A 16,873-nucleotide genomic window follows, 5' to 3' on the forward strand; every position below is an offset into this window, starting at 1 on the left:
CTTTCTTTCTTTCTTTCTTTCTTTCTTTCTTTCTTTCTTTCTTTCTTTCTTTCTTTCTTTCTTTCTTTCTTTCTTTCTTTCTTTCTTTCTCTCTTTCTTTCTCTCTCTCTCTCTCTCTCTCTCTCTCTCTCTTTCTTTCTTTCTTTCTTTCTTTCTTTCTTCCTTCTGTAATTTTGCTGGTATGGAGAGCTCCTGTGTGTAACTTCTTCTGAAAACTCCCCTGAAAATTATAGTTAGAGATGAGTGGAAGGTTTGGTGACTTGCCCAGGGTCACACAGCCATTGTGTGTAAGATGTGGGATTTGGACCCAGATTTTCCTGACTCCCAGGTAGACTCAATCTACTCCACCATGTTGCATCTCAAAGAGCAAAATATAAATATTCTTGTTCTCGTTGTATATGTGGGGAAACAGAGGTCCAGAGAAGTTAAAAAAATTGCTTGAAGTGATATAATTAGCTAAGAAGTGTCAAAGGCCACTTGTGAAGGATGGCCTTCCTATGTCCATGGATTCACTCTAGGCATCACAGCTCACTTATTGCCCAGGAAAAGCTGGTGTATATGACAGGCACCCTAAATAAATGCTTGTTGCTTGTTGACTGGGGCAGCCTAGACCTTTCATGTCCCTCTCCAAGCCTATGTAACCCACATTCTGAGTACAGTAATTAAAGACCTCTTTTCCCTCTAGGCAAATTTAAAGAATAGATCATTTAGCTGCCTTCTTGGTGTCAGTTTTGACATTCAGCCCAGGAGCCATCTCTAAAAGTATACTTTCATGTTGCAATATGAAGATTCTCAGGACCTTAGGTTTAGAAATGGGAAAGACCTCAGTTCAACTCACCCATTGGCACAGATGATGAAACTGAGGCCCAGAATCTTGTCCAAGGTAATACAGGCAACTGAGATAGAGTGTTGGACTTGGAGTCGGGAAAACCTGGTGAATCCTGCCTCAGACACTTCCTGGCTGCGTGGCCCTGGGAAAGTTACTTAACCTCTCTGTTAGCTTCAATTTCCTCATCTGTAAAATGAGGAAGTTGGACTCAGTGGCTTCCAAGGTTCCTCCCAACTCTAAGTCTATGATCTGTGATCATATGGTAAGTAGATGTGACAGAGATGGGACTCAAACCCAGGTCATACCACTCCAGACTCAGATCTTCCTCTACTTAGCACTACTTTGTGAGGGTATATGGAAGCCATACACAGCCAGGTGGTTTCAGTGGATAAATTGCTGCACCTGGAGAGTTCAAATCAAGTCTCAGACACTAGCTGTTTGAGTCTGAGCCAGTCATTTGGTCTCTGCCTGCCTCGGTTTTCTCATCTGTAAAATGGGGATAACAATGTTAATAACTACCTCATATGGTCATTGTAAGGATAAAATGAGATGCTATCTGTAAAACGCTTTGCAAAGTTTAAAGTACAATATAAATGCTAGTTATGATAAAGCTGCTGATCTCTAAAGTAGAGGCACAACATAAAACAGCTTGTTCAAGTATTCTTTTCATGGTTAATTTAACCAAAAAGAAAAACCCCTGGGAATATTTTCCCAATTGTTTCTGAGAAATTAATGAAAACTAGAAGATTTAACTTATGTGGGGCCCAGGAAAGAGGGCAAAACTTGATTAAATATAAAATGTGATGATTGTAAAAAAAAAAGTATTTCATTTCACAGGCAATTGTGGTTAAAAAAAACTAATCTGGTAAGAGTCATGGAGAATGTTTCAAAAATTTCTTTTTTTTCCCCTACAGGTTTCAAATAGAACAAAAATTAGATTTTAAGGAAGCTTTCAAGGCTCTGAATATAACGGAGATATTTAGTGGTGGCTGTGACCTTTCAGGAATAGCAGGTAGTGTGATGGATGATTGTGATATTATTCCAGATATTTTAAAGTATGTTTTTGGTTTTTTTCTTCCCTCAGTTATGCCCCTTAACCACTTGGTTTTCAAACTTAAAACAATAGACCCCATAAAACATAAGAACGGACTGTGTAAATGTCACTTCTGTACATCGCACAGCCAATAAACTCTCAGGATGTTTTCTGTTTAAATAATTCCCTTCATGGAGCTCACAAAACATTTTGGAACTGTTAGGTAAGCTGGATAACTGCAATTTTTGGTGGATTTATGGAGTTAAAATGCAACCATGAGTTTTTATTTCAGACGTTTTCATTTCTAGATCTCTAAAGTGGGAATAATAACTTCACAGCCCTTCTCTAACAAAAGCTAATAAAAATTCTCATAAACCATTTTGGAAATGCTAATGCAGGAGTATTAAAGTCCTTGAAGCAGTCATCTGCAAGCTGCCACTGTTCTCTGATCTAGAATCCACAGAGCACTTCTATCACGGACCTCATCTAAGACTCCAGAACGTTTTATTGTCAGGCCATTATGGGTCAACTATGGGCAGGGCACTGGGCATAGCATGGGAAGATACAGAGGCAAGTAAGGCATAGTCCCCACCCTCAAGGATTTTATACTGACCTGTATTCAGTAAACCTGTACTAGACAAAGATTTTCCACTGAAAATCTATAGCACAAAGCAGGTCGCTGAATGTCTCTGCTGAGATTACACCCTGATTCATCATTGTTTGCTGACATAGAAATAGAACAGCACCTAGAAGGCCCGTTTCTCCTTTGGGTGAGTGAGTGGAAAACAATGTGGCATATTGGTGCCATTGAGCCACAGATCCAAAGGTCAATCACTGGGATAGGTAATGCATGATCTGTGGACTACATGTGGCTTTTTAGAAGTTCAGGATGCATCCTTCCAACATGAAGGGAAAATCAAAATTGCCCTTACAGCTGTATTGATGTTGTTATTTTGATGAATTGCAAAGGCAGTAAATACTTATTATTGATTGATACATCATGTTTTCTGAAAGATTCAACATGGTAATCTGCCATAGATTTACCTAAAGGTCCTCTAGCTAGTATGATCTATTTAGCATAATATAATAATTACATATTCATGATAGGATTAGAGCTGGGAAGGCCCTTAGAAATAACTCCATGTGTAATGGATGGGACACTGGACTTGTAATCAGAAAGATCTGAATTTAAATCCTGCCTCAGACTGGCAGTATAGTTATCCCTTCCACATAGTGACTTTCCCCATCATGCTTTTGATATAACGTGGGTTGGTATAAAAGATTAAATGGGAGTTTTTTGGGAGTTTTGCAGAAGCTGCAGAGAATATGTGTAGGCCAGCAGACACACAGAAAAAGTTTAGAAACTCAGAAATACATAAAATACATGTATAGTATTGTATAATATCAATATATTTCATCTTTTAATATCATAATAATTCAGACTTCTTCTCTGGTACGAAATTTTCACATGGATTTTCCAGAATGCGGGGGTGCCATGCCCCTAATCTCCTCAGTGTGAAAGGGGTAGTTGTATAATCTTGGGCAAACCATTTAATCTCCATCAACTTCAGCTTCATCATCTGTAAAATGGGGATAATAATACCCCCATTTTACCCTGAGGTAATAACACCTTCTTCACAGGGTTGCTGTGAGGATCAAATGAGTAAACGTATATGTAAATGCTTCATAGACCTTAAAACACTCTATAAGTTAATTATGATTATCATTAGCTTGGGATCATCGAAGCCAATCCTCTCATTCTGAAGTTCAGAGAAGTTAGAGTCTCATAAATAGGCAACAGCAAAGCAGAGATTCAAACCCAGGTTCTCTGACAATAAATACAGCCCATTTTCCCCTGTATCACAGAACATTTAGGGGAAAAATACCGTAGCTTTGTCAATGAGGCTGGTGAATTCTGACTCATATCACTGGTCAGGGCTAGCCACTCTTGGTCTATAGAATGTAATATTCCACCTGAGATAAGAATTTGACACACTCCCCTGGGCCTCTCAGATTTTACTTCTATAGTGGTCTCATCAGTGTTAAACATTTGAAGTAATGTGGTTGGTGAGACTTGGATGTAAAAGCTCTCTGTGCCTCAGTTTCCTCATCTGTATAGAGAGGATAATACTTGTAGTACATACCTCCTAGGATAGCAGAGGCACATAATCAATCATAGTGTCTATCTATCCTTGCTTTATAGGTTATCTAAAAATATGATAAATATACCTTACATTTCTTCGTGCCAGTCACTGATAACAGAAAGGACAGGGTCCTGTGCTACTCTTCTATAGACCTCTTTTCAAATTAACAGAAGATCATTAATCAACACTCACTCTTCTGTGAACCTATCTGCAAGTTTTATTAATTACCCACCATTTTATTCTTTCACCAATAAGCATATCATGGGAGATTTTGTCAAGTCTGCTGAAATTAAAGCCCAGGCACTCATTTAAGGTGTGTCTTACAAATCTAGCAGTTCCATTATATTAAAAAATAATAATTAGTTTGATGTGAGTGACTCTGTGCTGACTTTAGGGACCTCCTTATTCTTTTCAAAATGCTTGCTATTTACTAATCCTTTAGAATTTTTCTGTAAGAGCAATATAAAGATCATTAGTCTGGAATTTCCCAAATTCATCTTTTTCTTTTTTGTTACATATTAATTTTTTTATCACTAAAGAGTTACATTATGGATAGTAAAAATAAAAATTAAAAAAGATAAAGCATGGGGAAGTAGACTAATCTTTCATATTAGCAGAATATAGACCTCTACAAAGAAATAGTGCGTACCTAACCACGGTTGAGAAGAATCTGCATAGCAGGGGATTTGTAGATCTTAAAAAAAAATCTTTCACTGAAATATTAAAGGGAAAGTGGGGAAGGGGGGAAGGATGCAAAATGGGAAAGACATTCTTTGTCTGTTCTCACAACAATATTACTTTATTTTTCTCCTGTTATCTTCGGCCAAACACCCTTTCCTACACTTCTATTCTTCGATTCTGGAGTTCCTATACAAGAGCATCCTTTCTTTGCTTGAAGTTCTATTTCCCCTATCTCTCAATTTTATCTGATTCCTTTTAACAAACCAAGATAACAACCCTTCAATTTTCTAGCATCTCTCCCTATGACTTCTTACATATCACCAACAGAGGTCCTAGAATGACATTAACATATTCTATTACTATCATGGGAGGGAATTTTTTTTTAAGCCCGAAGACTTGAACACATTTAAAGTAGCTAGGTAATCTCTTACAGTATTTTTACCTGCTGTTGCCTTTCATTTCTTCTTCATGTTGCTTGTTAGATTGAAGACCATTTAATCTGGAGGAGAGAGAAGCAAAACAGAAATTAAGTGGTCTGTGCTCTCTCTCTCTCTCTCTCTCCTTAACATTACCTCATTGTCCAATGGGCCTATCTCTTCCTTGATTCTTTCAAACTGAAGAGAGGTTTAGAAGGCATCCATCCCATTAGAATACAAGCTCCCAGAGAGTAGACATTGTTTCATTATTTATACTTGTAACTTCAGTGCCTGACGCATAGTAGGCACTTGCGGAGTGTGAATTGATTGATGATAAATTTTAGTGGATTCTGAAATGTAACCTTCTTGATCTCCACTTCCCTCTCACCTCCTCCTCCTCCTCCTCCCTCTTCTTCCTCTTCTTCTTCTAACATTTTTCCATCCTTGATTATGTGACCCTCTTCCCACTTTTTCTCCATCTGCTTTTTTAAAATTTAAAGTCATCAGAGAGTCCTCTGTATAGCTCCATTGTTTTCTCCATTGTTAAATTTATTTTGTCACTGATATGAATCTCAACAATAAAGATAGAATTGCAATAAAAAAAATCTCCCATCCCCTTATGATATTACATTTTATAGTCTCAGGCTATGATGTCATGTCATCTTTTCTGGTAATTTTTTTTTTGAAATTTCATTTCCTAAAGCTTAAAGTATATTTCTGATTAATCCTAGTGTGTGATTTTCTTTCCATTACAAACTGAAAGTTAATTTGATTACTTTCTTCCAAGATTCCTGTTATTGTCTTTTTTTTTTGTGAGGCAATTGGGATTAAGTGACTTGCCCAGGGTCACACAGCTAGGAAGTATCAAGTATCTGAGGCAGGTTTTGAACTCAGGTCCTCCTGACTTGAGGGCCAGTGCTCTATCCACTCCACCACGTAGCTGCCCCTGTTATTGACTTTTCAACCACTATATTTTCTTATCAGCTAGAATTTAGTCCAGATTATTTCTCCTCATTCCTTCCTCTATTTTTTGAGAGATTTTCAGGTTACCTAAAGAGTTTATCAGATGCCCTACTTTTTGCAGAATTACACTTGTAGTTCTGGTAGACTTTGGATTTAAACTTAATTGTTCATCATTGACTTTATACTTTGTCTCTGAACAAATTATGTAATCTGTATTTGGAAAGCATAATCCATTCCCTTTCTTTTGTCAAGTAGTTTGTTGTATTTTCTCCCAATAGTATTGCTTTGTTTTTCCTTTTATCTTTCTCCAAATACTCTCTACTGTTCTTTCATTCTTAAGTGCTAGTGCTATTCTCCCTCCTTTTCCATATTATGATTCTTTTTGAACATATTCTTCTTCTGCTATCATCCAATCAAACTATAACACCAAGTCTCAATATCTATTTGATTGCATTTTTCATGTGTGAAAATTTAAAGTCCATTTCATTTTTTATATTCTATATATTGATACACCTTGAATCTTCAGTATTATTCTTGCCTCAGTTCTTTTCTATTTTCATTTGAGAATTACTAAAAGCTATCTTTTATGTATATTTAATATTACCTGCTTCATAGTATGCAATTTTGCAGTTTTTCTGGGCTTTCTCTCTCTCTTGCCCTCAAAATTCCTCTGAAAGCCTTCTTGATTAGATTAGTAAGTAGCCTGACATATGTGAATTACACTCTACCTCTTCATAAAAACCTTATCATTTGGTTATTATAGAAGATATTAACAAGCTTTCTTCTTCTTCATTCCTTTTGAGCATTCATAATGTAATTCCTTTTTTTGTTTATTTATTTTTAGTGGCATTTTATTTTTTCTAATTACACATAAAGACAATTTTTAATATTCATTTTAAAGAAATAAGATTTTGAGTTCCAAATGTTTCTTCCTCCCCTCTCTCCTCCCTAAGACACTAAGCAATTTGATATAGGTTATGCATGTGAAATCAGGTAAAACATATTTCATACATAATATAACTGTTAAATAATTTTAAAAATATGACCAAAGTGAGTTGAAAGTTAGTATAAAATACTGAGCAAGGTTTTAAAGAAATAAAAATTGAGGCACAATTTGATAGCTTTCTCATAAAGCTATAACTTATTTATTTATCACATTTCCTAACATATTCACAGGACTAAACTAATATGGTCTTTTATAATCCAAGATACTTATTTTAGTATGGAGTCTGGACTCTTCCTGGGTTTTGTCATGGTTTGGGGCATTAATTCAGTTTAGTGTCAAAAGCAACACCAACTTCTCATGGATGCTGGTGATCATCAGCTGTTGTTTTATTTGTTGTTTTTGGCTTTCTTGCTTAGCCAGTGCTTTCTTAGTCTTTCACTATCTGTCTTCCCATTTTTTACCTCTTTCATGTGATAAAAGTCCAGCAGGGAAAACAAACAAACAGATTTCTGATTCTTGGTTCCTATCTTTCTAACCATTTTATCTTTATGGCAGAAGAAAGCTATTATAGTTATGCAAAGTTTCCCCTCACTAATAGAATGAAAGCCTCATGCTATCTTTTTTTCGGTCAAAAAGGAATGATTTTTCACTCTGTTGCCATAGAAGCTGGAGTATCTCCCACTGCTAAATAACTAATCTCTGGCATACTTGTTAGTGTTATTCCTCAGAATTTCTCTACGATGACTCTCCTCTATATCTCCCTAGGAAGAAGAAACATATATAAACTACTTCAGATGTAGACCCTTTTATTGAGTAAGATTATTTAATTCATTCCACTTTAGCAAATATTTGGTTTCTCATCCCTCAAATAGCTCTTTCTCCTTCACATAAAAATAAGTTAAGGACAGTCAAAACAAAAATATCTTCCTATGACCCTATTACTCCATTCAGCCATCGTTCCATCTCTTTTCGGCTCTTTACTGCCAAACTTTTGGAATGAGTAGCACACAATTACTGCTTGCTACCTGTTCGTTCCTTAATACCTTCCAATCTGGCGTCCACCTCACAAATTTACTAAAATTGCTCTTCCTGTAAGCAAATCCAATCATCTTTTTTGGTTCTTATTCACACTGACTTTGCTTGTTGACTGTCTCATTTTTCTTCATGTTCTCTCTATCTTTTGCTTCCATGACTTTGCACCTGAATGGTTGGTTCCCTTCTCTAATTGATCCTTCTCTGTCTCTTTTATTAAGTCTAAATCCTCTAACCCTCTCTCCCTTAAATGGAATGTATATTAAAAATATGGCCTTGGTTCTCTTCTATTTCTAATTTTTCTTTTAGTCATCTCATTTGCTCCCAAGGTTTCAATGATCATCCCTAAGCAGATTGCTTCATACCTTCCCAACTCAACTCAAATAGATCTCATGACTTGGCCTCTCATCAGAGCTATACTTTGTGGGGTATCGTCAACCAAATATCCCACTAGAATCCCAAAACCATCATGTTTAAAGCTGAACTCTTTATCTTTTTCCCTAAACCTCTGTTCTCCTTCTAATTTTTCTATACTGTTTATGGTATCATTATTCTTCAGATCTTATAGGTTGTAGCCTCAGAGTTCTCTTGATACTTTGTATAGACTTAACCTTTACACTTATTATATTCTATCTTATATTGTCATTTATGTTGGTTTATTCCATCTACCTCTTTCATCAGAATGTAAACTCTTTGAAGGCAAGGTTAGTATCTTTTTACATCTTTCTATCTCAGTACCAAACAAAGTCTATTACTCCTTTATTCAGTCGTTTCAGCTGTGTCTGACTCTTCATGACCCCATTTGGGGCTTTCTGGGCTAAGATACTGGAGTGGTTTGTCATTTCCATTGTCACACCAGCTCATTTTGCAGTTGAGGAACCTGAAGCAAACAGAGTTAAGTGACTTACCCAGGGTCACACAGCTAGTAAGTGTCTGAATATGGATTTGAACTCAGGAAGATGCATCTTTCTGGCTCCAGGTCCAGTACTCTATGTCCTGTACCACTTACCTGCCCGCTACTACCCTTAGTAGGCACTTAATACATATTTATTAAATTGAATTGACAATACATGTTGTAAGGAAGAAAACACTGACTGAAATCAGAGGTACTAGGTTCAAATCTCATCTCTGATAACTCCTATATAACTTTGACCGAATCGGTTATCTTCCCTGGGCCTCAGTTTGATAAGTAAAATGAGAGGATTTGGACTAGAAAGCCGCTGAGCTACCTTCCAGCACTGTATCTTTGAACCTTTGATCCCATTATGTTTAGAAGAGGTTATATAAGTAATAATGGAGCTAAAAGCAAATCCCCAGCAGGAAAGGATCAATATCCCCAATTGTCACTAGCAGTTTTACTTCTAGTTTCTCTGTTCTCTGCCCCAGTTCTAGATGAACTCTGGTTCCCAGATCTGGTGGTGGTCAGTGCCACCATTACAGCTGACCAGCTACATCTGAATGAAAAGCATTTATTAAGTGTTTGCTCTGAGCTGGGCATTGGGTGAAGCACTGGGAATACAAATGCAAAAGCAGCCTGGGATGTCACAAAGATGAGTTCAAGGATAAGACAGTCCCCCAGGCCTGCTGACAGACAAGGAGGAAGCCCTGAAATCCTTTTGCTCATTAATTCACGACCAAGTCAGTTAAGTATGTAGTCTTGGACTTAGATTCAGGATGTTTAGCTGTGAATCCTATATCACGTCTTTAACCATCTGTGTGGTTATGGACAAGTCACTTACCCACTTACAGCCTAACTTTTTTTATCTATAAAATGTGGATGGAGGAATAGAGATGGGAATTGTGATTTCCTGGGTAGAAGGAACTCCCAGAGCTCCTCCCTTAAGGCAGATTGGCATCCCATCTTCCAAGCACTTAAAGTCTTTGAAAGTTGCCTAAAGCACTGTGAAGTTAAATAATTTACCTGGGGTCACATATCTAGTGCATGTCAGAAGCCAGACTTGAACTCGTGCTCTAGGCTTTGAGGCCAACTCTCTATCCACTGTACTTATATCCACCTATGTCCTCTGTAGCTGCCTCTGAAATTGCAGATAATAATACCTATATCACAAGGCTGTTGTGAGGAAAGTGCATTGCAAATCTTAAAACACCAAATGAATGGAAATAATTCTATTTGTACTCAGCAGATGTTCTTATGGAGGGCAATTTGGATAAGAATCCCTTGTCCTGCCCTTCCCTTTAGGAGAGGAAACAGAACTGATTTTCCCAGACCATATCTACCTCTATGTACAGGGGCCAGGCAGAGAGCATGATTTACCCTTAAAATCTCAGCTCCATATCCCCTCCCCTTTCTCTGGCCTCCAGGGTAGAGAATACTCAAAGTTCACTGATACAAAGAAAAATATCAGCTTGAAGATAATGAGATTACCTCTTAAAGGTTTTAGTGTGGAGCAAAGGTCTCAGGCTTCTTTTCTCTGTAAAGTAGAAAGCTTTCAAACTTAATGCTGATTATATATTAAAATTCATTAAATGTTTTGAACCCTCAGACAGCATTTTAATTGACAAGGAGGAGGGTGGTTTCCAGTAAGCTGAACTTGGCATGATCAATTATTCATATGTTTCACCTCCTCACCTATCCTACTTTATATAGTGAAAACACCAACTCATGACAAAATTTAAATCATACTTATCCAGAAAGTGATTGCTAAAAATACAAATGACCAGTAAGCAGTCCATGAGACCAAAAAAAAAGTATTTCAAGCACAAACTATTCAGTCACCTAGCATTTATTATTAAGTGCCTATTATGTACCAGGAACAATGTTGGGTGCTGGGGATATAAAGAAAGGTTAAAAAAAAAACAATCCCTGCTCTCAAGGAGCTCACACTTTAATGGAAAAGATGACATGCACAAAACAATGTAAAAACAAAATATTATATGGGAAAAATTGGGGATAGTCTCAGAAGAAAGACACTAAGATTAAGGAAGACTTAAAAAGGCTACTTGCAGAAGGAAGGACTTTAGCTGAGACTTGAAGGAAGCCATACAGGAATAGTTGAAGAGGGAGAGAATTCCAGGCATGAAGGACAGTCAATGAAAATTCATGGAGTTGAGTGATGAAATATCTTGTGCAAAATATAATAAGGAAGTAAATGTCACTGGATGGCAGAGTATGTAGAAGGCAGTAGGTGTGAGAAGACTGGAAAAGTAGGAAGAGGCAAGTTATGAAGTGCTTTAAAAGCCCATATTAGATTTTACATTTGATCCTCAAGACAATAGAGGCTACTTGAGTTTATTGAACGGGGGGGGGGGTGACATGGTCAGTTATGTACCAGATCAATTTGAAAGCTGAGTGGATGAAAGACTGGAGTGGGAAGAGGTTTGAGGCAGGGAGACCAACCATAGCCTCAGAATGAGGTGAGGAGAGCCTGTACCAGAATGGTAGCAGTCAGAGAAGAGAAGGGGGCAATATTAGAAAGGTTGGGAAGGTAGAAATGACAGGACTTGACCAGTGACTGGATAAACAAAATGAAAGAGCGAGTGAGGGAATAGAAGATGGCATCTAAGTCGTGAGCCCTGGTGACTGGGAAGATGGTGGTAGCCTTCAGAGTCATAGGGAAGGTAGGAAGAGGAGAGGGACTTGTTGGGGGCAGGATGATGAGTTCAGTTGGTTTTGGTCATGTTGAGTTTAAGATGTCTGTGGGACATCTGGTTTGAAATGTCTAATAGGCAGTGGGAGATGAAAGACTGGAAGTCATGAGAGCAAAAGTATTGGATGGTGAGAGTAATCCAGGTTAAGGTTTAGAATGGCAAAGTCTTTGATAGGGTAGAGGGGAAAGAGATTCAAGAGAAGTAGGCAGTATAGAGTTGAGCTGGTTCACCAAGGGGTCAGGATAAGGAAAGGAAAAGAATATAGGCAATGCAGGACTGATTGCTTGGGAAAGAAGTGAGGGGTGGATTGATTGAAGGTAAAGATGAAGAACAGGGTTTAGTGTTGCAAGCCAGAGGGAGAGTTGGAATGCAACAGATTATGATCAGATAAAGGAATTTCAGAGTTCACAACCATGGATGTGGAATACTTGTGGGTAAGGCCAAGGGTTGGTGACATGACCATCACTGTGTATATCTGTGATGAGGAAGAGGAGTAGGTCATGGGAAATTAGTAAACTGAGTAATTAAGAGCTTAGGGTATTTGTGGAAGTCCTTTACTATAAGGGCAGGAGGTGGGGAGGAGAGAAAGACTGTGAGCCAGACACCAAAGTCAATGAAGAGGGAAGGAGAGTGTTCTAGATATTTATAGACATCAGTTAAAAGAATCTTGATTGGCTTATAAATATCAGTTGAATGAACCTCAAAAGGTTACTGAGTGATGGTGGTAGAGAGAGAGTTAGGACATGGCACTGGGGGAGTAAGGAGCAATCCAACTTCTCTCCCACGATGAGTGAGTTGGAGGGTATGAGTGAAAGTGCATCAGGTGCTGGAAAGGGGAGCCAGGGAAACTATGTCATCAGGAGAGAACATGAAAATGGAGCGAGTGAGAAAAGCAAAGGTTTCATATGAAATTCCATTTGGGCATTCCTGGGATCACAGCCTTGGAACTGGAGCTTGCTGGTGGCGGTGGGGGGGAGTGGAGAGGGATGAGAATAAAGGAGTCATCAATAAGGGATAAATAAAGGGGTATGAACAATGGCAACAGGAGATTCCAAATCATTGATTTGGGATGGATATGACAGGTGGGAATTATGTTAATCATTGTGGAATGCATTTAGTTAGGTTATCATTGTTCCCAAGGGTTAAACCTCAAGTGGCATACTCTTAGGGTGTCAGGCAATTCTCTGTGTCTGAAAAGCAATGGGGATAGGGTTACTGTGAAGGGCGGCAAGCTATGTAGAGCTGTAGGTTGCTGGGGAAGGTGCCTGCCTTGAGAGTGGTGAAGTTCTTCTCTATCAGTATGTGCCATTCATTACGCTAAGCCCCACAAATACAAAGAAAGACAATAAGAAAAAATGTTGGCACCCTCAAGGAGCTTGCATTCTAATGAGAGAGAATAAAATAAATAGCTCTATATGGAAGACACAAAGTAGAAGAGAAATAATCTCAAAGGGAAGGAATTAGAAGTTGGGGGTAATGAGAAAGGCCTCCTCGTGAAGGTAGTAACTGAGCTGAATCTGAAATGAGCCTGGGAACTAGGAGTCAGAGGTAAAGAGAAGAACATTCCAGCCATGGAGGATAGTAGATACAAAGGCCCGATACATGACATGGGGCTTGGGGGTGCAAGGAAGAGCAAGAATGCCTGACCACTTGGATATTAGTGTTTGTAGATGGGAACAAAGTAGAAGAAGATTGAAAATACAGGAAGGGGTCAAGGAATCAAGAGCTTTAAATTATAAAAAGAACTTTTTATTGGATCCTGGAGGTAATAGGAAGCTGCCATGGTTTGTAGAGCATGGGGGTGATTTGATCAGACTTACACTTTAGGAAGACCACTTTAGCAACTGAATGGAGGAAGAATTGGAATAGAGACTTGGGACAGAGAGACCCATTAAAAGGCTCTTGCTTATAAATCTATGTATGTATGTATATATGTATGTATGTATGTATGTATGTGTATGTATATGTATGTGTGTACCTACATATGTGTATATATTTATATACACATATATTTAATTTGAAGATATATTTGGAGATAAATTTGCATTTGTGGCTTGTTTAATTTCTTTCAGTAGTCTAGGCAAGAGATGATAAGAGCCCAAACTAGAGTAAATTGGTTGTTTATGAGTAGAGAGAATTGGATATATACAAAAGATGTTGTGAAGGTAGAAATGATAAGATTTGGCTACGAATTTGCTAGATGGGGGAAGTGAGAAAAAGGAGTTGAGGATGATATCAAGGTTGTGAGTCTGAGTAACTGGGAGATGGAAGTGTCCTTGATACAGAGACAAGTTTGGAAGAGGGGAGGGTTCGGGGAAAGATAATGAGTTTGATGGAAGACGTCTTTGGAACATCCAGTTTGAGATGTTCAATAGGTATTGGGATATGAGGGACTGGCACTGGGGAGATGAATTAGGGCAGGAAATGGAGATCTCAGCAAATACCTGTAATTTTCTTAGTGAATTGTGAGGTGGAGTCCTCAGCCTAGAGGGTGGGGAAGGTGCCATGGGAGACTTGAGAAGAGGGGTGGGATAGCTGCCATGGAGAGTAATAGTGAATCATTTTAAAAAGACTGACAGCCCAGTTATGAGTAGATAATATAAATTCATAGTAGAGCCAGTCAGTCGATTTGGAGAAACACTTCATAATGAGCCATGCCACTCATTGTTTCTGAGGACAAAACAGAAGAAAGAGATAGAAAGTGGAGTGAATCCCATTGTTCCAGCAGTTTTGAGTACACAGAACCCCTGCTAGATTCTCTTAATGATCTGAGTGGCAAGACAAAGACATTTCAAGGTTCAGTGCCAATCTCTCCAGTCTCCTGGAAAGTGACAACCATTTGTGCTTTCTCTGTCTGTCTGTCTGTCTCTCTCTGTCTCTCTGTCTCTGTCTCTCTCTCTGTCTCTGTGTATCTCTCTGTCTCTGTCTCTCTCTCCTCAACAATTTTTATTTTTCCTGGACTTAAAGAAATAAAACTTCTAGTGTCTTTAGTGATTTAGGCCCCCTTACAATTTAGAACATCTAAAAGGATTTCACTTGTTTACAAAGTGCAGATTTCTTACACAAACTTAGTCTAGCCACAGATCAGTTTGTCAGGCACAGTTTAAGGAATAGGTAAACCTGTTCCTTTTACTTGTTTCAGTGTTGTCTGGAGTGAGATGGATACTACATCCATTCAACTGGACTGAGGTAGATTGATATTGCTGTTGGTCCTAGGTCTGGTCTGCTTTTCAGACCCTTCGAAAATGTGCTTCCTAGTCTTCTCTTTAGAACTTACATTTGTATCCTTCCCAACCTTCCTCATTCCCCATCCCAAACTTTCCTTCATGTGCAGTCACTGGTCCCCCTACCAATCCTCTCTGGCCGGTGAGCCCCTGATGCAGGAAAGCACCTCCCTCCCCACCCCCAAGTATTCCTACCATGGCTTCAGGCTGTACCAAAAGATCCTTTCAGACATTCCATTGTTTGTCTTCTAGAGGCTTCTGTGCTCCTCCACTGCAGGAAGGTCCCTCATTTCATACTTTTTTCTTTTTCATTTGTTTGGGTTGGCTTGCTGGAAGCATATTCACTCAACTGGCATTAAAGGTATCAACCAAATAAATAGGAAAAAAATCTAGATTGATTGACAATCTAAAATGAAGCATACGTTTAAATTAAATGAGGAAAATACAACTGTTATTAGACTTAAGTCAGGGTGTCAAAACAAATGTGTTTCATTAATAAAGTTTTCCATTAAATGGGTCTAGGTGTTCATATGCCTCCTGTTCCAAGGCCTATGGTCTTTAAAACCAAACAAAAATAGCCTTGTTTTTTCTATTCTTATTCATTGATCATTGAAAAGAAAAAGGAAATACTGTTGGCAGCAATCTACCTGGCAATGTTTCTTGGTTATTCTCTTTCATGATTGAAAATACTCTCCATTTTCTCCTTCAGATTCATCTGACTTGCACGTCTCTCAAATCACACAAAAAATTGCCTTTGTGATAAATGAAGATGGCAGTGAAGCAGCAGCATCGACTGGTAAGACAGACATTTGTTTTACAAATAAATGGCAGGAAGGCTTAAGAGGAACAATTATCAGAGGTTCAGCTCGTCCAGGAACACCGCTCCTTCTTTTCCTCTACCCATCCTAATCACGCTACGTGATAAAGAAATTGTTGCAATAAGTTGAATATTCATTGTTCTGCTATAGCAAATAGCCAGGGAATAGATCAACTGGTGTATTAAAGTTCAGAGGGGCAACAGTGGATAGAACCCTGGGCCTTGAGTCAGCAAGACCTGCATTGGAATCCAGCCTCAGTTACTCACTAGATGTGCGATTCTGGGCAAGTCACTTAACTCCTGCCTGCTTCATTCTCCCCATCTGTAATACAGGGATGATAATAATAGTACCTACTCCTTTGGTAGTTGTGAGGATCAAGTGAAATACCAGTTGTAAAGCTCTTAGCACAGTACCTGCCACACAATGCTACGGAAATGTTAGTTGTTGTTGTTATTATTATTATCGTTTTATATATATATATATACACATATACATATATATACATATATACATATATATGTATATATATATGTGTGTGTGTGTGTGTGTGTGTGTGTGTATATATATATATATATATATATATATATAAGCCAGGCAACTTGTAAATTGGCATAATAGGGCTGCCCAGATGCAGAGAAGATAAAATACATCAATTCAAGGATTAAAAAATGAAATTAACCAAAAATTATATCTTGTATTGAATTTCTAGGAATGTGTCTTAGACAAATTTTATTGATACTGACCTATGATATAGCCAGGTGGTGCAGTAGAAAGAACATTGGACCTGGAGTCAGGAAGATCTGAATTCAAATCCAGTCTCAGACACTTCCTAGCTGTGTGACCCTGGGCAAATCATTTAACCTCTCTTCCTCAGTTTCCTCATCTTTAAAATGGGGGTAATAATAGCACTTACCTCCCAGGGTTTCTGTGAGGATTGAATGAGATAATATTTGTAAAGTGCTTGGCAAACATTAAAGTGCCATATAAAAATGTTGGTTATCATCCTTGATTACTCTTATTCTTTCCCAACTTTGCTGATTCCACTTTGGTGACTGTGGCCATTTACTCTACCAGAATGATGCTTTCATGTTCCACTTCCAATTAAGGATGGTTTATGTAGTGCCTAAGTTTCATGTAATTCTGTAATATAGACCTTTTTTAAATTTTTTTTAAACCTA

At 38.1% G+C, this 16,873-nt stretch overlaps 1 protein-coding gene across 1 annotated transcript in view; it reads left to right on the top strand.

Moving 5' to 3' along the window:
- SERPINI2 (serpin family I member 2) overlaps nt 1-16,873 on the top strand; it is a 51,554-nt gene that overhangs the window by 26,584 nt on the left and 8,097 nt on the right. Inside the window, exons 7-8 of the mRNA XM_027876140.1 lie at nt 1,744-1,841; nt 15,587-15,673. Coding sequence (XP_027731941.1) covers nt 1,744-1,841; nt 15,587-15,673 — 185 coding nt within the window. The remainder of the gene's footprint in view (nt 1-1,743; nt 1,842-15,586; nt 15,674-16,873) is intronic.

Source organism: Vombatus ursinus, unplaced genomic scaffold (genome assembly GCF_900497805.2).
Source record: "Vombatus ursinus unplaced genomic scaffold, bare-nosed wombat genome assembly UNPS02014810.1, whole genome shotgun sequence".
NCBI lineage: Eukaryota > Metazoa > Chordata > Mammalia > Diprotodontia > Vombatidae > Vombatus > Vombatus ursinus.